Source organism: Pongo abelii, chromosome 10, assembly GCF_028885655.2.
Source record: "Pongo abelii isolate AG06213 chromosome 10, NHGRI_mPonAbe1-v2.0_pri, whole genome shotgun sequence".
NCBI lineage: Eukaryota > Metazoa > Chordata > Mammalia > Primates > Hominidae > Pongo > Pongo abelii.
In genome coordinates, this window is record NC_071995.2 from 32,559,938 (window position 1) to 32,583,075 (window position 23,138).

Consider the following 23,138-nt stretch of genomic DNA (forward strand, 5'->3'; position numbering starts at 1 on the left):
TGAGCCACCGCGCCCGGCTTAAACAGTTTTTTTTTTTAAAGAACATTAAGAATCTACACAATGACATCTGCTGGAAGTTTTATAAGCCTAGTTCATGGCGCTTGCTGTGAGGCACCCCAAGCAGGTAGACCACATACCTCCCTCAAGTCGTTGTCCAGCCCAACATGCTCAGAATGCTGGCGAAGGCGTTCTTTCCTGCGCTGTGCAGTGGCACTCCGACTTACCCAGCGACTGAAACAATCAAATTATTTAAAAATGTGTTCCTTATCTTTAAAATAGAAAGCATTAACCATTCAACACAAAAGACTGACACACACATTTTCAAGTCAATTATTTAAAAAATATATAGCAGCTTTGTTAAAATATAATTAAAATACCATACTATGCACCCATTTAAAACATACAACCAAACGGTTTTTAGTATCTTTCCAGATATGTGCTATCATCACCACAATCAGAATTTTTAAAAACTGAGGTCAAAAAGGCACAGTATCAATACACTTTAGATACTTACATACATAACAATAAGTCAAATCTTAACTGAGTTAGTCCTTGATTATATTAAGACATATAATAGTAATGCCTTGACTTGCTCAAAGTAAATATTATGAATATTTCTTAATACAAAGGAGAATATTCTCAAAACCCATAATTTAGAATTACTTAATTCTAGCATCCTAAAAGAATAGAAATGTATGAAGCTTCCAACTTTTTAAGGAAAGATTTCTATCAAACTTGACTAAGTGCAATGGCTTACACCTGTAATCCTAGCACTTTGGCCTGATCACTTGAGGCCAGGAGTTCGAGACCAGCCTAGGCAACATAGTGAGACTGTCTCTACAAAAAATTTAAAAAATTAGCCTCCTTAGCTACTTGGGAGGCTGAAGTGGGAAGATAATTTGAGCCCAGGAGTTTGGGGCTGCAGTGTGCCATGACTGCACTCCTGCATTCCAGCCTGGATGACAGTGACATCCCGTCTCAAGATAAATAGAAAGATTCAAACTCATAAGAGTGAGTCCTCATCTGTAAAGTCTAAGGGTTGTGCTCAAAGACCACTGTGATTCCTTTTTGCTCTAAAATTTCATGATTGTGTTTCTGAAGTGATAGCTTGTGTTTATCAGTTGTTTTAGAAAATATTTATAATATAAACTCAGTATCAAAATATGCAGGACAAATGAGTTTAAAATAAAACCTGAGCTCTTTTCCAAGGCCTATAAAACTCTAAAGACCTCTGCTTCATTCTGTCTGATCTTATATCACTTCTCCCCTAATTACTATGTTCTAGTATAGTAACCTCCATTCTGTTTCTAAATGATTAATAAAATCAGTGCTAGTTCTGTAATAATCTTCTCCGCTACTAAACTGCTGGTATCAAAACTGCCTTTCAGATGAGATCAGGTGCGTTCAAGGTGGTATGACTGAAGATGTAAGTTGCCTTCCAGTACAAATACCTTTGTTTTTAGTTAATAATGATTCAACTCATGTGCCCTAGATGCAGACCTGCCCTAGATGATATGAGGGGCTTAAAAATATATAATGTTTCCCTTATTCAAAGGTCCTTTTGTGGCCAGCCTAGCTACCTACAGGCTCCAGCTTAGTGTGTAAGACTCAACCACCCAGAGATTATCCTTAACCACTCCTTTCTATCATCTTCATTCAGTGAAGAATTTGGAACCTGGCTCAGTTTTCTTTTCTTCCCTGCTACGGGAAGTACAAAGACTATATAGATAACTTTGTCTTAAAATTCTGGGGTCGTCTAACATGCAACTTCACCTCCACTCAGCTTTAGACGCAACCAGGACATCACACTAAATCAAATGGTCATCCAGAACTCCTCTACAAATCCAATGGTCATCCAGAACTCCTCTACCTCAGAAATCCTGAACTCCACCATCTTAGCCACTGACCCCCATCTCCCATTACATTAGCCCTTCCATGCCTGGACTCTCACTTAAGACCCCTTGTGCTTTCTCATCTTTCTGTTATGAACATAAATTCTGTGGGAAGCCACCTAAACTACTCCCATTCTAGCACTCTCTCCTCTGTAATAATCCTCTACTTCCCTCCTTACCTGCCCACCAGAGCCCCAAACCCCAGATGAAGACTATCCCCTCATTTCCCTATTCCCGTACCCACACAGACTAGTTCCCAATTTCCCTCACGACTACCCATGAATCACTTCACCTGCCTTTTATCAACTCTTCCCCATTCTCCTCAAAGACTACTGCAAACTCTTCACTCTCAGGTACCCTTGCCTCCTTCTTCCTGCCCTCTACTTAGACAATGCACACACATAAACATCCTCATCTTTCTTCTAATCTCAAAGTATAAAATATATTAGTCAAGGCTCAAAACTGTGTCTTCCATCTGCATCCTTGACCAATTCTCCCGTCTTTTCAACCCGCTCCATTAGTCACCTCCTTTGCTGTACCACCAATCTTTCTCTCAGTGGAATCTCTCCAGCTGACAAGCATGTTGGTCTCCCTCGTGGCCCTCTGTAGTCATGTTAACATCTGTTTCTTCACACCTCTGATGTAAAAATTCTTAAAATATTTAGATGTAAGACTTCTACTTATTTACGTTTGGATCTTCAGTTCATTTCAAATCAGCTACTTCCCTTGAAAACGCTTTTTAAAGTTTTTTTTAGTTTGTTTGTTTGAGATGGAGTCTTGTTCTGTCGCCCAGGCTGGAGTACAGTGGCGCAGCCTTGGCTCACTGCAACCTCCACCTCCTGGGTTCAAGTGATTCTCCTGCCTCAGCCTCCCAAATAGCTGGGATCACAGGTACACACCACCACACCCGGCTAATTTTTGTATTTTTAGTAGAGATGGGGTTTCACCATGTTGGCCAGGCTGGTCTCGAACTCCTGACCTTCATGTGATCCGCCCACCTCGGCCTCCCAAGTAGCTGGGATTACAGGTGCAAGCCACCAATGCTCAGCTAATTTTTGTATTTTTTGTAGAGACAGGGTTTTACCATGTTGCCTAGATCAATCTTGAACTCCTGAGCTCAATGCAATCTGCCTGTTTCAGCCTCCCAAAGTGCTGGGATTACAGGTGTGTCTGTTCCCAGCTGCCTAAAAACCCTTTTTTTTTTTTTTTTTTGAGACAGAGTCTCAGGCTGTCACCCAGGCTGGAGTGCAGTGGCGTGATCTCACTGCAACCTCCGCCTCCCGGGTTCAAGTGATTCTCCTGCCTCAGCCTCCCAAGTAGCTGGGACTACAGGTGTGTGCCACCACACCCGGCTAATTTTAGTATTTTTTAGTAAAGACAGGGTTTCATTATGTTGGCCAGGCTGGTCTCGAACTCCTGACCTCAAGTGATCTGCCCGCCTCGGCCTCCCAAAGTGCTGGCATTACAGGCATGAGCTACCATGACCAGCCCTGAAAATTCTCTTGATGAAGCCACTGAAACCCCTAACTGCCAAGTCCAATGGCTATTATTCGATCCTTAGCTTACTCAAAACCTTTTCTACATTTAATACTGCTGATCGCTCTTTCTACTTTAAAGCTCCTGCAATTTTCTTTTTTTTTTTGGAGACAGAGTTTTGCTCTTGTCACCCAGGCTGGAGTGCAATGCCACAATCTCGGCTCACGGCAACCTCTGCCTCCCAGGTTCAAGCAATTCTCCTGCCTCAGCCTTCCAAGTAGCTGGGATTACAGGCATGTGCCAACACGCCCAGCTAAGTTTTGTATTTTTAGTGGAGACGGGGTTTCACCATGTTGGCCAGGCTGGTCTGGAACTCCTGAGCTCAGGTGATCTGCCCGCCTCAGCCTCCCAAAGTACTGGGATTACAGACGTGAGCCACCGTGCCCGGCCCAGCCCCTGCAATTTTCAACCTCGGTGTTTCCAATGAAATAAGTTCTCTCACCTCTGAGCCTTTCTCCATGAAGTTTTCTCCCAACTTTTATTCACCTTTCAGATAGATTAGAGGCCACTGCTTCCAGAAAGTGTTCTATGACTCTTCCAAATCTAAGTTAGCTACCCATCCTGTACGCCTCAATTATAGTATCTATCACAGAGTATTATAGTTACTTATCTCCATTTTCTATAAAATCTCCTCTAGAAGAGCCAATATCTTGTCTGTCAGCCGTCTTATTGGCAAAGTCTACTATATCACCTGCCCCCCCCTTTTTTTTTTTTTTTTTGAGACGGAGTCTCGCTCTGTCATCCAGGCTGGAATGCAGTGGCACAATCTTGGCTCACTGCAAGCTCTGCCTCCTGGGTTCATGTCATTCTCCTGCCTCAGCCTCCCGAGTAGCTGGGACTACGGGCACCCGCCAGCATGCCTGGCTAATTTTTTGTATTTTTAGTAGAGACAGGGTTTCACTGTGTTAGCCAGGATGGTCTCGATCTCCTGAACTTGAGATCCTCCGGCCTCAGCCTCCCAAAGTGCTGGGATTACAGGTGTGAACCACCATGCCTGGCCATCACCTGCCCCTTCTATAAATACAATTAAGTAAACAGAGATGCAGTCTAACATTCAGGTTTACAGATGTTCATCACAGCATATATATATTGTAATAACTAACTGTATTTCCTTTATTCCAAGACTCACATTTTGGCTTTTAAATGTTCCTGAAATTAGGATGCATCTTTCAGTCCATATGCATGTTTAATATATACCTTTTCCTAAAAGCCTTTGAGTTAATTGCAGATCTTACAACCAACAGTAGAATCAAGTAAATATACTCAAAACAACCGAAATGTTCAACAGTAGAGGGTAGTATACAATGAAATCTCATGCAGTCATTAAAAAATTCAAATTTCTAATAATAAATATGAGAATGCTCACGACACAGTAATAAAAAAGGTATAACATTCTATAAACATTTTAATTTTGTTTCAAAAACAAGATGTGTGCACTCCCGTTCTCCTGCTCCCCCATCCTTGCTATGTAAGAGCATAATATCACATTTTAACATTCCATGGTGATGGGATTCTGAGTGGTTAAAAATTAACCCCATCACTTTCTAATATTCCAGATTTTTTTTTTTTGAGACGGAGTCTCACTCTGTCACCCAAGCTGGAGTGCAGTGGCTTGATCTCAGCTCACTGCAACCTCTGCTGCTCAAGTGATTCTCCTGCCTCAGCCTCCCGAGTGGCTGGAATTACAGGCTCCAGCCACCGTGCCCGGCTAATTTTTGTATTTTTAGTAGAGATGGGGTTCCACCATCTTGGCCAGGCTGGCCTTGAACTCCTGACCTTGTTATCCACCTGCCTTGGCCTCCCAAACTGCTGGGTTTACAGGCATGAGGCACTGTGCCTGGCCAATATTCCAGATTTTTAAAGAGCAAACATTGTATCAATCTATTTTTTAAAATTTTCTCAGCTCTTACCTATCATCCTCATGAACTGTATTCATTACACTATCCTAAGAATACTTACTTTTTTTACATTGGTATCAAGGAAGGTAGCCCCTCTCAAAATAGTTTCTTAAGAAGAGGAGTAGCTTTATGGTTTATATCAGGGAAAAATGTGCAAAGATCTAGTTACAGATCTTTGAAATGGAATCCCTGGAAATGTCTCCAAAGCAAAAGAGCAATGTAAGACTGTAAAAAGGATACAAAAAGAATCGGGGGTGATTGAAAATTACGATCCACAAAAAACACATTAAGATTCTGAAACAGAATATAAACACAACCTGAAGATCTTTAAAGGTGAAGAATAGAATATAAATAACAAACAAAATGTACAAAGACCTGGGTGTAGATCTTTGATACTGAGGCCTTGAAAATAGCCCTGTAGCAAAAAAGGTCAGCATAACACAAAGTTTGCTCAGGGATTTTAAAAATTAGGGTTAATGGGCAAGGTAGTCCAAATAAATAGTAAAAATATGAAACAGAATATAAATACTAGCTAATGTACTTATATAATAAATGAAAAGAAGGCGCAAAAATATAAATGGCATAAAACTGTGTCCTTGGCAGGCAGAAAAGGATAAAGATTAACTTAAATATAACTAGCTCTTACTATACACTCTGTGGGACAAAATGGCCTACTTAATTTTATTTTCAAAACAGGGAAATGAGCACTGCTTAAGAAAATTGCTATGAAGTCCACACATTCCTGGTCTTGTTAAGTAATTAATTTATTCTTTGCATTATTAAACTTTATTTACTAAGCATAATTTTACCAATGATAATCACAATTGCTGAAATACTAAAGACTGCTTATTTGGTTCTGTCTTGTAAACAGCATATGAAGTTCTCTCTAACAGCTGATCCACAGGCATGGTTATAAATCCATTTACCCTGCAATTGTTCTGAGATCTTTTCTCTTGACTATATCTACCTGAAAATGTAATGACTGAGGCTTAGTGTGGAAATGGGAAACCGTAAGATTATATATAAGACAAAAGCAAGAAAATAAGGCTACAAGATTTCAAAATAAAACTCCTCCCTCCTAAGCACTCCCTACTTTTCTTTCCCACTTTGTTTTTCTTCATAACTCTTACCATCTGACACGTTATTTGACATATTAGGTTCCTTTTTTTTATTTGTACTTGAAAGCAGAGATTTTTGTTGTTTTGTTCATTAATAAACTCGTGGTGACTAGGACAGTCCTCACATATAGTAGGAGTTCCATAAATATTTGCCAAATGAATGAATGAACAATCTAATGCCATCAAAAGGAAACAAAAGCACCAGGTGCAGTGGCTCACGCCTGTAATCCCAGCACTTTGGGAGGCCGAGGTGGGCGGATCACCTGAGGTCAGGATTTCTAGACCAGCCTAACCAACATGGTAAAACCCTGTCTCTACTAAAAAAAAAAATTAGCCTGGCATAGTGGCGCATGCCTGTAATCCCAGCTACTCAGGGAGGCTGAGGCAGGAGAATCGCTTGAACCTGGGAGGTGGAGGTTGCGGTGAGCCGAGATTGTACCATTGTACTCTGGCCTGGGCAACAGAGCGAGACTCCGTCTCAAAAAAAAAGAAAACAAAAACTGTTAAACTAATAGTCTATCCAGATCAAAGTGATTCGAACAATTAGGATACTTCACAAATAAAAGAAAAAATAAACAAACTGATGGCTAATCTGTTTTTATGGAAAATTCTCTTAATTATCATCCACTTCTGAAAAATAGAATATTGTATCTAGTACCATTATCTGGAAAGTTTGAACCCTCACAACCATCAATATCTATTAGCACATTTTTTTCTTTTTTTAAACTAAAGATGAGGTCTCACTATGCTGCCTATGCTGGAGGTTATTCACAGACACAATCATTGCACATTGTGGCTTCCAACTCCTGGCCTCAAGGAATACTTCCTCCTCAGCCTCCCAGTAGGTAGTACTGGGGAGTGCCACCAGGCCTCGCTTCTTAGCACATTTTTTAAGTTCAGTGTGTATAAAAGCAGGGCCATCGCTTCACTGGAGGGTGAAACCCTGCAAACTAAGGCAAGTACAATAAAAATTTCAGTCATTAGTTATTTGCTTCTGTCTTGTAAGCAGCATATTAAATGCTCTTGTAACAATTTTCCTCCCCAAGACTTTAGTACAAACATGTGCATTTTCTACAAGAGGAGAAAATTTCATTCTGAATATATAACTTTTCCATATTTCTAGTGAATCATCCTCTAGTACTGTCTTCATTAAAGTTTAGACAGCCTTTTAAAATGAAAGGTCAATCAAACGAAGGGTTTTTTGTTTTTTTGAAAGAGGGTCTTTGCAAGGTTGACCAGGCTGGAACGCAGTGATGTGATCACATCATGGCTCACTGCAGCCTAGACCTCTCAGGTTCAAGTGATCCTCCCACCTGAGCCTCACCAGTAGCTGGGACTATAGTTGCATGCCTGACTGCCTCCCAGGCTCAAGTGATTCTCATGCCTCAGCCTCCCAAGTAGCTGGCATTACAGGCATGCACCACCACACCCAGCTAATTTTTATATTTTTAGTAGAGACGGGGTTTCGCCACATGGGCCAGGCTGGTCTTTAACTCCTGGCCTCAAGTGATACACTCGCTTAGGCCTCCCAAAGTGCTGGGATTACAGGCATGAGCCACCACGCCTGGCCTAATTTAAAAAAAAATTTTTGTAGGGGCTTGGCCTGGTGGCTCACACCTATAATCCCAGCACTTTGGGAGGCCAAGGAGCTCAGGTTGCTTGAGCCCAGAAGTTCAAGACCAGCTTGGGCAATAAGGCAAAATCCTGTCTCTATAAAAAAATACAAAAATTAGCTAGGTGTGGTGGCATGTGCTTTTAGTTCCAGCTACTTGGGAGGCTGAGGCGGGAGATCACGTGAGCCTGGGGAGGTCAAGGCTATAATGAACCATGATCGGGCCACAGCACTCCAGCCTGGGCAACAGAGCGAGACCTTGTCTCAAAAAAAAAATATGTATTTTTTTTAGAGACAGGGTCTTCCTATGTTCCCCAGGCTGGTCTCAAACTCCTGGGCTCAAGTGATCCTTCCTGCCTTGTACTAATAAAGTGTTGAGATTACAGGCGTGAGCCACCGTGCCTGGCCCAAGTTTTTTTTTTTTTGAGACAGGGCCTCGCTGTGTTGCCCAGGCTGGATAATAGTGGTGATCATAGGCCACTGCAACCTCCAACTCCTGGGCTCAAGTGATCCTCCCATCTCAGCTTCCCAAGTAGCTAGGGAAACAGGCATGTGCCACCACACCCAGCTCCAAATGAAGTTGTTGTTGTTGCTGTTTTTAATCCACAATTCTTTTTAATACTATTTTTATTTTTTGAGACAGGGCCTCTCTCTGTTCCCCATGTTGAAGTGCAGTAGTGCAATCACAGCTCACCGTAGCCTCAACCTCCCGGGGCTCAAGTGATTCTCTCACTTGAGTAAATGGGACTATAGGTGCACACCACCATGTCCAGATAATTTTTGTATCTTTTTTGTAGAGACAGGGTTTCGCCACATTGGTTAGGCTGGTCCTGAACTCCTGGGCTCAAGCTATCTGCCTGCCTCGACCTCCCAAAGTGCTGAGGTTATAGGCGTGAGCCACCATGCCTGGCCACAATTCTTTTACTTTACTGTTTGGTGTTCCTTTTCTAAATATTTAAAAGGATACTAATATGAAATTTTCTTTTCAAAAAATTTTCTCTTTAGCTCTTCAAGAGGGAAGATGGAGCCTAAGAATATATCTTGCTACCCAAAGTACTATCCTGTCTTCTCTGGAACCACTCCTCTTAACAGAACCCAGTTTAAGGCAGAGGTGAGACATCTGAAGGCTCTTTCATCTGGAAAGATCTCATTAGACTGGTGTGACAGGCTGTTGCTAAACTGTCTTATGTTCTCCTAAAAGCTGGAAAAGGCAAGGAAGGATCATTCCCTAGAAGCCTCGAAGGGAGCGTGGCCCTACCAATTCCTTGATTTCAAATTTCTACCTCCCAAAACTGTGGAACAATAATTTCTGTTGTTTTAAGCCACTGAGTTTGTGGTTCTTTGTTATAGCAGCCCTAGGAAACTAATACAGATGATAAAGGTCTAACCTTTCTAAATTCCATTAGATAGTATTATCATTATATTTAAATCGCCATTTAAAGTGTGGCTTTTCCAAGTGTACTTTGCTTGAAAAAGAAAAAAAAAATCTCTAGCCTTTGTTTTTTTTTTTTTTTTTTAAATGATGGATTTAAAGGTCAAGCACTCACAGAAGTGTCAATCCATATTCAAATGCATTAATGTGGTCTTGAAAAAAGTAATCAGATAGATGTTTAATAGTTAAGCATTGTCCATTTGAGTTGCAGAGCACCCCACCCTTCATTCATTCCTTCAACCAACTACTCAAGTGAAGAACGTGCTTACTTGTTATTGGTTGGTCCTGTTGCCAAGACATCGGACTGTAACTTTGGAAAGAACCCCTGCTCATATTTGCCTTGACCAATTTTCATATCAAGTAGATGTGGGTGGATTGCAGTGTGATCCATTTTCATCAGTCTCTGCTCAATTGATTGGGCTATAAATTAAATTTATAATAAATTAGAGACATTTCATTGCTAGCCCTTCAAAAATAATGCTTCCTCCACTCATGCACCTACAGAGAACCCAATCACTCTGACACTGAAACAGATATTGTGTGTGTGTGTGTGCACGCACGCACACGTGCGTGTTTTGAGACAAGAGTTTCGCTCTTATTGCCCAGGCTGGGGTGCAATGGCGCGATCTCGGCTCATTGCAATCTCTGCCTCCTGGGTTCAAAAGATCCTCCTGCCTCAGCCTCCCAACTGGCTAAGAATGCAGGCATGCGCCACCAGTTCCAGCTAGTTTTGTATTTTTAGTAGAGATGGAGTTTCATCATGTTGCTCAGGCTGGTCTTGAATTCCTGACCTCAGGTGATCCACCCTCCTTGGCCTCCCAAAGTGCTGGGATTACAAGCATGAGCCACCACGCCCAGTCCTGAAATAGATTTTTACAAGGGCTCTTCAGAAATTAGCATAATGTAAGTATAAAAAGTTAACTTTAAGTAAATATTGGATGATTAATTTTCATGGTATTTTCTGCCTTTGTCAAAATCAGGGCAGCGGGGCTGAAAAGCCTACAAGTTTGTATTGAAACAGTTTCCCTTAAGTGAGAAATTTAATATTCTTACACAAAAATACGGTTCTAAGTACAACATTAAAGAAAATGATAGTAAATAAAATATTTTTCTTGAGCTAAAATACAAGTTAAAGAGAAGACGCAAGCACAATGGCCTTACTAACTTTACTTCTTTGTACAAAGACCTGTTAAATATTCGTGGTTCTCCATCTGTAAAAACAAGGAACGGTGTGAAGTTTATTACCTCACTTTTAGCAGCAGTCACATTCTCATTAGTAGGAGTCATTTAGGAGTGTTTATTAGATCAAGAAGGTAATACAGCAAAAAGTCATATAAGCAGGTATTTAGAAAATGTCCAAAGGATAAGAAACTGGCCTTTTGAAGAATAAAATAGGTCAATGTTAAGATAAGATTACTAAACATTTCTGTTTTAAAACCACTAAGAGTCAGGGATGTTGGAAGATGTCTCAAAGTCCCCAGAAACAGTGATCTATTTCTCAGGTAAACAAACAAATAAATAAAACCTGATCTTAAACATTTTAATCAACTGAGTTGTCAAGAGAAAATATATTTTAGAAGCAAGACTAGGTCTCTGATCCTCTGCCTAGAGATTACTTAAAAGGGGAGAACAAACAGTAATGGTAGTTGTGTGATAAACAGAACACACTGTGGGAGCTGCTAATTTTGTGACTTAAGAACAAGATGCCTTTATAAATATTTCATAGAATCAGTTTATGTTGCCCCTTTTCCTTTTTTTTTAGACGGAGTCTAGGCTGGAGTGCAATGGTGCAATCTCAGCTCACTGCAACCTCCACTCCCGGGTTCAAGTGATTCTCCTGCCTCAGCCTCCCGAGTAGCTGGGATTACAGGCACCTGCCACCATGCCCAGCTAATTTTTGTATTTTTGGTAGAGATGGGGTTTCACCACATTGGCCAGGCTGATCTCGAACCCCTGACCCCAAATGATCTGCCCTCCTCAGCCTCCCAAAGTGCTGGGATTACAGGCGTTAGCCATCGTGCCTGGCCACAGTGGTATATTTTCAAGAGTATTATATAATTTCTGTGATGACAGTGGGAGTACCAAACTCTCTGAGAGGCTGAAAGAAAATCTATTTTAATTGGAAAGACTTTCTGGAAGCACACAATTAAGGTATTGGTGCTTAGTTCTATCTAAAAAATTCCATCAGGAAGGGAGAAATGGAATTTGCGCAACAAGGCATTATGCTATTCACATGGCTATTAAGGCACTGGAAGTCATTTTATTCTCTGAACAAGGATAGACAATTTCATTAATTCTACTTTCTCAATTTCCAAAACCACATAGGTAATTGCCACCTCCTGAAGGGGCTCCAAGGATCTACCCTGATTCATGGGAATACAACAGGGTGATGTTTCTATGGTTACATAAAAGACATCATTTACATACTTCTCCCTTACATATGCTAAAGCTTCAGCATCATCATTCCTGACTTTGATCTATTTAAGTAAAGTGGGAAAGGCAAGCAAGCAAGAGAGGCAGATCAAGGAAGCTCCACATTTGCTGCCTCCTTTTTCTCCAGAGGAAAAGTTGCTGTCAAATAACTCCAACATTTGAAGGGAAAGAAATAAAAAGGAGGGCCGTCAGGTGATAGGTAGCTGCTTATCTGGCAAAGAACAGGTTAGGGACCAGGCATAATCGTATAAAATAAGTGTGGACTAGTACGTTTTACATAGTTCTTTCTTGAATGAACAGCTAACATGATGTTAAGGCTTCCTGTGCCAGAAATCAGACCTGGATTCAAACCATGGCTCGACCAATCACTAGCTATGCAACCACCAACCACAGGCAAGTTACTTAACCTCTCAGTTTTCTCAATTGTAAAATGAGGGCAGTAATAAAACAAAATAAAAATAAGTATTCCAGGCCAGACATGATGGCTCATGCCTGTAATCCTAGCATTTTGGGAGGCCAAGGCAAGTGTTTTGTTTGAGCTCAGGAGTTCGAGACCAGCCCGAGCAACATGGTGAATCCCTGTCTCTACCAAAAATACAAAAAATTGGCCGGGCATGGTGGCATGCATTTGTAGTCCCAGCTACTTGGGAGGCTGTGGTGGGAGGATCACTTGAACCCAGGAGTCAGAGGTTGCAGTGAGTCGAGATGGCCCTACTGCACTCCAGCCTGAGTGACAGCGAGATTCTGTTTCAAAAAAAAAAAAAAGGGTGCTGGGCTCACACATGTAATCCCAGCACTTTGGGAAAACTGAAGCAGGTGGATCACTTGAGCCCAGGAGTTCAAGACCAACCAAGATAAGATAATAACCTGAGCAATATGGTGAAACCCTGTCTCTACAGAAAACACAAAAAATTACCCGAGGGTGGTGGCACATGCCTGTAGTACCAGTTCCCCAGGAGGGTGTGGTAGGAACATCACCTGAGCCCAGGAAGTTGAGGCTGCAGTAAGCCATGATGGCACCACTGCACTCCAGCCTAGGCAACAAGTGAGACCCGGTCTCAAAAGAAAAAAAAAAATTCATGAACACCTGGCATGATGACTGACATAGTAAATACTCATGTTGGCTATTAACATGATTATTTATTTAGTGGACTATATTACACTCCTAGACGAGACTGGCTAAGACTCAGATTTAACTGCTTTCTTTTTATTTTTTTGAGACAGAGTCTTGCTCTGTTGCCCAGACGGGAGTGCAGTGGTGCCACATTGGCTCACTGCAACCTCCGCCTCCCCGGTTCAAGTGATTCTTCTATCTCAGCCTCCCTACTAGCTGGGATTACAGGCACATGACACCACACCTGGCTAATTTTTGTATTTTTAGTAGAGATGGGGTTTCGCCATGTTGGCCAGGCTGGTCTTGAACTCCTGACCTCAAGTGATCCGCTGGCCTCGGTCTTCCAAAGTGCTGGGATTAAAGGTGTGAACCATCACGCCCGGCCTGAGTCAGATTTAATTTCAATAAATGAAGCCATTATAATTAATGGCACTACTAAAGCAAAGATACTGTTTTAGTATGTAAATTAAACAGAATCTAAGATTTACTGTTTTAAATAAATACTTATCCTTTCTTGGATATAGAGAAGAGGTGAGAAGTAAAATGAAACATAAGGCCGGGCGCGGTGGCTCATGCCTGTAATCCCAGCACTTTGGGAGGCCGAGGCGGGCGGATCATGAGGTCGGGAGATCGAGACCATCCTGGCTAACACGGTGAAACCCCGTCTCTACTGAAAATACAAAAAATTAGCCGGGTGTGGTGGCGGGCGCCTGTAGTCCCAGCTACTCGGGAGGCTGGGGCAGGAGAATGGCGTGAACCCGGGAGGTGGAGCTTGCAGTGAGCCGAGATGGCGCCACTGCACTCCAGCCTGGGCAACAGAGTGAGACTCCGCCTCAAAAAAAAAAAAAAAAAAAAAGAAAAAGAAAAAGAAACACAAGTAGCAAGACAGAAATTAACATTTTTTCCATTTAGGCAATAAAGAGAATAAAAACAAAAGTCAGGCTGGACACGGTGGCTCACACCTGTAATCCCGGCACTTTGGGAGGCTGAGGAGGGCAGATCACCTGAGGTCAGCAGTTCGAGACCAGCCTGGCCAACATGGTGAAATCCCATCTAAATAAAAAATACAAAAATTAGTCAGGCGTGGTGGTGCATGCCTGTAATCCCAGCTACTTGGGAGGCAGAGGCAGGAGAAACATTTGAACCTGGGAGGCGGAGGTTGCAGTGAGTCAAGATCGCGCCACTGCACTCTAGCCTGGGTGACAGAGTGAGATTCATCAAAAACAAAAACAAAAACAAAAATCGTAGCAACCTTCCAGACATACTTGATTCAATTTATTATTGTTTTTCCTCTTCTAAGAGAAGAGGAACGTCAAGTAGGAGCAGGACTCAGAAAGAAAAATTTACTAAGCATTTTGTGATATAGTACCAGGATTAGCCATGAAGTCTAAAACTGAAAATTAATTTTGTTGTACATAAGGCCAACAATTTGTGGGAAAAAAGCGATAATGGATTTTAATTTAATTTAAAAGGCATGGCAAATGTACCTGCTTCTTTTAAAGTGCTGCATTTCTGATATATAGATGTCCGCAAGGTGGGTGCCCTTACATTATACAGCCTTATCTTATCAATCCGAGTGTCAAAGACCCGAAGCAAAGGATCTTTCTCTTCCCACTGAGACATAATTTTATTATCAATAAAGGTGGCAAACATCTGTGTTTCAATGAAGCGTGAAAGAAATGGCAGGTAAGGCTCAGGCTGGTCAGACAGAAAGGAAGCCTGTAATGAGATAATTAGGAAATTATTAGTGCAAAGAGACCATCTCAACACTACATGATAAGCCTGAAAATTATGTTAACTCAGGACATTCCTTTTAAATCTTATAGAACTGACACTTGAAATTCAAAAATCCTTAAAAATCCACTTTTCTTTCCATTTTCCTAAATTCAGAGAATGTAGGTCACTTAGGTCTTTAGCACTGATCTTACCTTACAAAATTTACATTCTGATCCTTATGACCATTATGTAGCAGAGAGGGCATCAGTAATGAAAGATGGCAGAGAAGTTGCTATACGATTGTCAATCATCCACTTTGCTTGTAGTTAAAAATTTTTATCCCTTTCCCCAACGAGTTGTAATTTCGTTTTTTTTTTTCTTTGAGACGGAGTCTCACTCTGTCGCCCAGGCTGGAGTGCAGTGGCACAATCTCGGCGCACTGCAAGCTCCGCCTCCCGGGTTCATGCCATTCTCCTGCCTCAGCCTTCTGAGTAGCTGGGACTACAGGCGCCTGCCACCACACCTGGCTAATTTTTTTGTATTTTTAGTAGAGACGGGGTTTCACTGTTAGCCAAGATGGTCTCAATCTCCTGACCTCATGATCTGCCCGCCTCGGCCTCCCACAGTATTGGGATTACAGGCGTGAGCCACCGCGCCCGGCTACGAGTTGTCATTTCTTCTGTTCTCTATTCCTAGCCTATGAAATATACTTTCAAGCCATAAGGTAGTGAGATGATTAACTGATACAATAAAGATAAACACATCAGCATTAATCTTAAAAAAGACTTGGAATTTATGCTTATGGGTGAAGTTCTTTTGTTCTTCTTCAAGTGAATGCTTTTCTAGACTCTTTTAACTCCGTGAGAAATCAATAGACGAGTGTTAAGCCAAGGAAAAATTCCTTCCACACCTGTGCCGCCACAACAGTCTCAGCCTTAACAACTAAAAAAGGCACTGCCTGGAAGCTGGGCATGGTGATGGCCACCTACAGTCCCAGCCACTAGGGAGGCTGAAGCCGGAGGATCCTGTGAGCCCAGGAGTATGAGGCCAGCCTAAAGAAACATAGTGAAACCCCATTTCCAAAAAAACAAACTAAAAAAACAAAGCATTGCCTGAAAAACCATCAGAAGCAAACCTTTGGAGAACATGTACAATAAGCTGTACACCTTTCCTGTTACTAGCCTGTCTGATGCATGGGATGGTTCAGTACATCGTAATCAGTTCCTAATTAAAAGTGTCATTTTTTTTTCTGTTGTTCTTCCATGCTCATGTGTGTACAGGGATTCTACATTCAATGCAGTACTAAAATTTGGAAGTAAATTTGGAAGTAAATTCCTATTTTGGTTGCTGGGTTGGTTTTTATTTTTGTATGGCAGAAGCCAGAAGGGGAAAGGGGAAAGAGGAAAGAGAAATAAGTTCTGATATAAGGTGACTTTTAAAAATACTCATCAGCTTCTTGCTAGCATATTTACTTTCATTCTGAAATTTAGGAGGTCTTTTTAAAATTTCCTTATAGAAATCCACTTATTCACTTTAAGTAGTTCCATAGTTCAGGTGTATATACATAAATCCGAATAACCACAGAAAGATTCACAGTAGTCTCTAGAAATCAGTTCACCTTCACCAATAAACATCTTACTTTTCATATATCAAATAGCCTTTTTTTTTTTTTAAAAACGTGGGCCAAAGATCTGGCTTTTGATATTCAGACCCTCATAGACTATAAAATTTTAGGTCAACAAAGATTTGGCTTGTACGACTAGCATGTCCTGCAAATTTTCCTAGTGAAAGGTACTTACAAGCCTTCTGGAATCCAACAGAAAATTTTCATTTCTTTAGGGGTTATGTAAAAAGAATTCCATTTATATAGTTTGAGGCTACATAAAGATTAAGAAGGAAGGAAGTATCAGGGCTTGATTCAGGTAAGAATTTGAATTGTCCCAAGGATAAACCATGGATATACATAGATTAGATCTTTTTTTTTTTTCTTTTTTTTTTTTGAGACAGAGTCTCGCTGTCGCCCAGGCTGGCGTCCAGTGGCATGATCTCGGCTCACTGCAAGCTCTGCCTCCTGGGTTCATGCCATTCTCCTGCCTCAGCCTCCCAAGTAGCTGGGACTACAGGTGCCCACCACCACGCCTGGCTAATTTTTTTGTATTTTTAGTAGAGAAGAGGTTTCACCATGTTAGCCAGGATGGTCTCGATCTCCTGACCTCGTGATTCGCCTGCCTCGGCCTCCCAAAGTGCTGGGATTACAGGCGTGAGCCACCGCGCCCGGCCCACAGATTAGTTCTAAGCTAGATAGGAAAAAGCATGGAAAATGGTTAAGACTAACGAAAAAGGAACCTAAGGGCATACACTTAAAGAAGTGAAGTCTTGTTAATATTAAAGAAGTTTTCTCAAACATAAGTGCATCAGAATGCTTTTGTAGTTCATAAATGTAATAATTGGCTTTTCATGCTCATGTGTGAGATGTACCTTCCTCAAACTTTGTTACCATGTTGGAACATTACCTGTCTGATGTGGGGAAAAACAAAGAACACCAGAACATAACTGTTCAACATATAATATCATCCTCCAACAGAAAAAATATCTGATGAAGTCAAAAATTGTCTTTTATTTGTTTTTTTCAGACAGGGTCTCACTCTCTAGCCCAAGCTGGAGTGCAGTGGCATCATCTTGGCTCACTGCAGCCTCAACTTCTGAAGCTCAAGTGATCTCAACTCAGCCTCCAGAGTCATTGGGACCAGAGGAGCACACCACCATGCCTGGCTAATTTTAGAATTTTTTGTAGAGATGAGTTCTCACTATGTTGCCTAGGCTGGTCTCACACTCCTGGCCTCAAATGATCCTCCAGCCTCAACCTCCTAGTGTTGGGATTACAAGTGTGAGCCACCATGCCCAGCCACTATTATATACCTTTATGAAAATTTTCAATTATTTCCAAAAATTCTCCAATATTGTAGATTAGCCTCTTGGAATGTATCAGACCCTTTAGAAGGCCTTTCATGACCCAAAGAGGCCACTCAGTGAAACCCATGATACATTCTAATAGCAGTATTATACCTCAGCAATCACAGAGGTAAAGAACTAAACTGTACCCTGGTGACCTAAAAGAGTTACTATACAACCCTAAGTGCATCTATCTGAAAAATAAAATCTGGGAGATAGGTGAAAAAAAACTGGCAGAAGAATCCAGTACCCCTTAGAAATCACAGGACAAGGAAAGCTGGTATATTTTCTGACTTCCCTTTCCAAAATCTTTGGAATTGTTTTACACTTACAGCCATAAAACTTAATTTAGTCACTCTTTTTCTCCTTTGATCTTAAAATGAGACAGAGAAATTTGGCTTCTGAAACCAAATTGTTAACTTTACATGGACAAGTTGTGACTTCCTGATAGGATAAAGACTAAATAAATGATTTCTAGACTAAATAAATAGATTTCTTCAAAAAGGAGTAGGCTTATTTAACCATACTTGATCATAAAGTAAGAGTAAATAAAACTGTTATAAGGTCAAACAGATTTGGAAAACCTGCAAAATGTAAGAGTTTCTATAATTTCTTTTTTTTCTTTTTCTTTTTCTTTTTTTTGAGATAGAGTCTCTTTCTGTTGCCCAGGCCAGAGTACAGTGGCGTGATCTTGGCTCACTGCAACCTCTGCCTGCCGGGTTCAAGCAATTCTCCTGCCTCAGCCTCCTGAGTAGCTGGGACTACAGGTGTGCGCTACCATGCCTGGCTAATTTTTTGTATTTTTCGTAGAGACGGGGTTTCACCATATTGGCCAGGCTGGTCTCAAACTCCTGACCTCGTGATCCATCCACTTCGGCCTCCTAAAGTTCTGGGATTACAGGCATGAGCCACCGTGCCCGGCCTGAGTTTCAATAATGTAAGCATCTTTAAGGTAAAGAAAAATTGAAAATGAGATTACAGGCAATTTAACACACAATTTAATGACCAGTTCAATGAGCTGGTTTATTTGCTCTCTTGTAAAATTATTTTATCTAATGTAAAAATACTTGGTAAAGAAAAGTTCTTAATGGGCTGGAAGACAAAAAGTCTGCATTTAAAAAAGGTTAACAAAACCAATAATATATGGATAAGCAAAGGCACCAAAGAATAAAAAATTTAAAAATGTTAAAATCAATAATAAAGCCACTAATAACCACAAAAGGAAAACTATGGTTCTTTTTACTTTGTCAAAGTTCTGCATCTGTTCCCGGTTGGTCAGCCAGGATTCCATGTCCTGGGCAGTCTGAATGACAAATGCTTCGTAATCTGCAAACATCTGTGTAAAACGGTTAGCAAAGACCTCTCGGAGCTGTACATTGAGCTGGTAGTCCCTTAGTTCTGCCTCTTCACAATGCAGTTTTAAATCCTTGTCTTTTTCACCCAGAGAAGCAGAGAGGTCCATTTTTTCCACAGCCACACCAGTACGCTTGGCCAGAGCCTGCAAGCGGGCTATAGTTTCATTGCCCTTCAGTAACTCATACATGCTGATGTTATTAGTACAGACATTGCCGTTCTTTTTGTCATTGACCAAGTCTTTCATAACCATATTCTTCAGTTTGCCGGTACTCTCACTGCAATGTAGGCTGCCCTCAGGAGGGATCCCAAATTGAACAAGAACCTCAGAGAGTTCTTGGATAAAATCCACTTTATTGGGGAACTGTGGAAATTCTTCAGGCAACTCAATAAAATGGTTGTCAATGTCCACAAAACACAAATTAGCCTGAAAGAGAAAAGTGAAATACAAAGGTTTAAAATAAAGGAATTGTATGTTCTAACATATTCTTGCCAGCCAGCCACAGTGGCTCACACATAATCCCAGCACTTTGGGAGCCCAAAGCAAAAGGATCGCTTGAGCCCAGGGGTTCGAGACAAGACTGGGAAACACGGTAAGACCCTGTTTCTACAAAAAGAAAAAAAAAATTCTTGCCAACTATTACAAACAAAAGCATAGATTATGGTGCCTTTTATGTTAATTTTTGCAAGGTTTAGAATTTCTTATTCTTTAAAAATAACCTCTTTTTCCATCATTTTCCCCTATGCGAGTTTTTTATACCATACTTAATATATATGAATAATTTTCTCTGGGTCTCAGCAATATATTATAATCTGAATATGATTTTCTAACAATTGGCATCCATTTAGGCATTCCTATGTGGGTAAGCATGCCCAAACTCATAAGACCTTACCAATACATGATATTAGGTAAAATCCTCACTGAATGCACTTGAACTTTCTTTGCCACTCCACTGCTCTAACATCTGTAATTTAGAATTGACAATAATCACCAAAAACCAGCAGCTGTAGTATCTCCCAATAGGATGAAACTGGCAAAATCAATCCAATTCACAGATAATCCACAAATTTTAACTTTACTCAAAATTCACTAAGCCTCCTAGAGCAAAACCATTTCAGAAGTCATTATACCTAACGCAGTAGGCAGACAGAGGTGGTAGAGGCAAGTGCATATACAACTATGCACTTGATTAACCTTTGAATAATTAAGAGTTCATGCAAGATATTTTTGAGTTGAGAAAAAGAGGTGACAGAAATCAGAAGAAATGTTTTTTTGAGTTTGTTTACACTCATTTGGAATTTATTTTGAATAAATATTTTAAATATTTTTCAAGTAGATATAGAAAATTCAAGAGGCCAAGCATATGCATAAAGTTCTGATTATCCTTCAGGTATCTGTAGTAGACTCCAAACAGTATTTAACTTCTACTGTCCATACTCTCTTAATCAGGTCAAGGTTGTTAGTTAAAAAGAAGGTTGTGCTTCTAGATTGGGGGGTGGGGTGCCAAAAGTGTAGCCCATCACATAAAAATAATATTGATTACATCAATGGTTGAACACAAGACATGGGGTGGAAGTTAATAAACAAAATAGAAAGCTTCACTATGTGTTTCTCCCTGGCTCCCCCACCCCCAGGTCACCAAGGGGAAAATTCATACTGCTCTCTGATCCTAGATGGCAAAGTAAGGGGAAAGGGGAAAGCAACCAGTCGGTTCTTTGTTTTTCTCTTTTGATCCTTGCTCTTCATGTTAGACACCAATTAGCAAGCAGCATAGTGAAATTCTAAATTAAGCTCAATAAAAACTCAAAATGAGGCCTAGCATGGTGCCTCACGCCTGTAATTCCAGCACTTTGGGAGGCTGAGGTGGGAGGATGACTTGAGGTCAGGAGTGCAAGACCAGTCTGGCCAATATGGTGAAACTGTCTCTACTAAAAATATAAAAATTAGCTGGGCATGGTGGCATGCACCTGTAATCCCAGCTACTCGGGAGGCTGAGGCAGGAGAATCACTTGACCTCAGGAGGCAGAGGTTGCAGTGAGCTAAGATCATGCCACTGCACTCCAACCTGGGCAAAACACAGCGAGACTCTGGCCAAAAAAAAAAAAAAAAATCGATTTCCCTCCATTCAAAGCCAGATGATCAACAATGATTCCTAAAGCCTGATGTAATCTTTGAATCCAGCCTTTTAATTTTGCAGATGAAGAAACCGAGGCCCAAGAAATTAGGTGACTTCCTGGCACCTGTTCCAAATGTGCACCCTGAAACAGATTGGTGGCTTATGGCCTTTCCCTGCTATTTTTCCTCACCTCCAATGTCAGTAGTTTTCTCTAAATAAATTAAGAGCTGAAATGTCGCATCTTGAAGACAGTAGCACTGCCTACACCATTCTTTTCTTTTCTTTTTTTTTTTTTTGAGATGTAGTCTTGCTCTGTCACCCAGGCTGGAGTGTAGTGGTTCGATCTCAGCTCACTGCAACCTCTGCCTCCTGGGTTCGAGCAATTGTCTGCCTCAGCCTCCCGCGTAGCTGGGATTACAGATGTCCACCACCACGCCTGGCTAATTTTTTTATATTTTTAGTAGAGATGGGGTTTCACCATCTTGGCCAGGCTGGTCTTGGACTCCTGACCTTGTAATCCACCTGCCTCAGCCTCCCACAGTACTGGGATTATAGGTGTGAGACACTGCACCTGGCCGGCCTACACAATTCTTTACACTGAAAGGCTTAAATGGAAGGTCACATAATTCGAATGGATGATTCAGTATCTTTTTTTTTTTTTTTTTTTGAGATGGAGTCTTGCTCTGTTGCCCAGGCTGGAGTGCAGTGGCACGATCTTGGCTCACTGCAACCTCTGCCTCCTGGGTTCACGCCATTCTCCTGCCTCAGCCTCCCGAGTAGCTGGGACTACAGGTGCCTGCCACCACACCCGGCTAATTTTTTTTGTATTTTTAGCAGAGACAGGGTTTCACCATGTTAGCCAGGATGGTCTCGATCTCCTGACCTTGTGATCCGCCCACCTTGGCGTCCCAAAGTGCTGGGATTACAGGTGTGAGCCACCGCGCCCGGCCAATTCAGTATCTTTAAAATGGAAGAAAAAATTTACTAATTTGCTAATCTAAATGTTAACCAGCAACCTCCCACCACTTAGATTTTGTACTATCACCTTCACTAATGCCTTCCTACTACCTTTTTCTATCCCTCTCCTCCTCCTATGAAAAGGGAAAATGATACATTTTCTGAAATTTTAAAGCTTATTATGGTCATGAAATCACTGCTGAGCTGAGTGTACTACAAGGTAGGAGTTCCAACACCACAGCTACTGGTCTGTCTTCATGATCCCACAGAAGTCTCCTATGTCTGCTTAAGAAGGGCCCAAGCTGGGGCTTTGATTATCTCAAAGTAGAACAGGAAATACAAACTGTGTTATGAAAATGTATTGAAGAAAACCAAAAAGCCCTTTCTCCAAAACAAACGAGAACTCTATAATAGGGCATTCTGATAAGTTGCTTCTCACTTTTAACACCATTAAATTAAAAAAAAAATTCAGAAGAGCTCAATAAGTATTACATGATAAAAATTTACTCAACACCTCAATCTGACACTGCTTTAGGACTAAATATTTCTACTGATCAACGCTGCTCACAAGCCTTCATGATATGTAACTACTTCTTATTAAAAACAACAAAAGTGGGCTGGGCATGGTGGCTCATGCCTGTAATCCCAGCACTTTGGGAGGCCAAGGTGGGCAAATCACAAGGTCAGGAGTTTGAGATCAGCCTGATCAACATGGTGAAAGCCCATCTCTACTAAACACAAAAAATAAGCTGGGCGCAGTGGCAGGCACCTGTAATCCCAGCTACTTGAGAGGCTGAGGCAGGAGAATCACTTGAACCCAGGAGGCAGAGGTTGCAGTCAGCCAAGATCATGCCACTGCACTCCAGCCCAGGCGACAGAGTGAGACTCCGTCTCAAAAACAAAACAACAACAACAACAAAAGTGGCCGGGCACAGTGGCTCATGCCAGTAATCCCAGCACTTTGGGAGCCTGAGGTGGGTGGATCACTTGAGGTCAGAAGTTCAAGAC

General features: G+C 41.3%; 1 protein-coding gene and 1 non-coding gene across 6 annotated transcripts in view; one reads left to right on the forward strand and one right to left on the reverse strand.

Annotated features, from left to right (window-relative positions):
* DENND5B (DENN domain containing 5B) overlaps positions 1-23,138 on the reverse strand; it is a 191,347-nt gene that overhangs the window by 48,037 nt on the left and 120,172 nt on the right. For all 5 annotated transcript variants that reach the window (XM_002823082.6, XM_024257191.3, XM_054527071.2 and 2 more), the window contains 4 exons: positions 18,947-19,483; positions 14,523-14,754; positions 9,758-9,908; positions 138-231 (listed from right to left, as the gene is read on the reverse strand). In XM_002823082.6, the coding sequence (XP_002823128.3) occupies positions 138-231; positions 9,758-9,908; positions 14,523-14,754; positions 18,947-19,483 (1,014 nt within the window). The remainder of the gene's footprint in view (positions 1-137; positions 232-9,757; positions 9,909-14,522; positions 14,755-18,946; positions 19,484-23,138) is intronic.
* On the forward strand, positions 17,171-17,274 carry LOC112136007 (small nucleolar RNA U13). The gene has a single exon (XR_002917219.1). It is a non-coding gene; the product is annotated as a small nucleolar RNA U13 (small nucleolar RNA).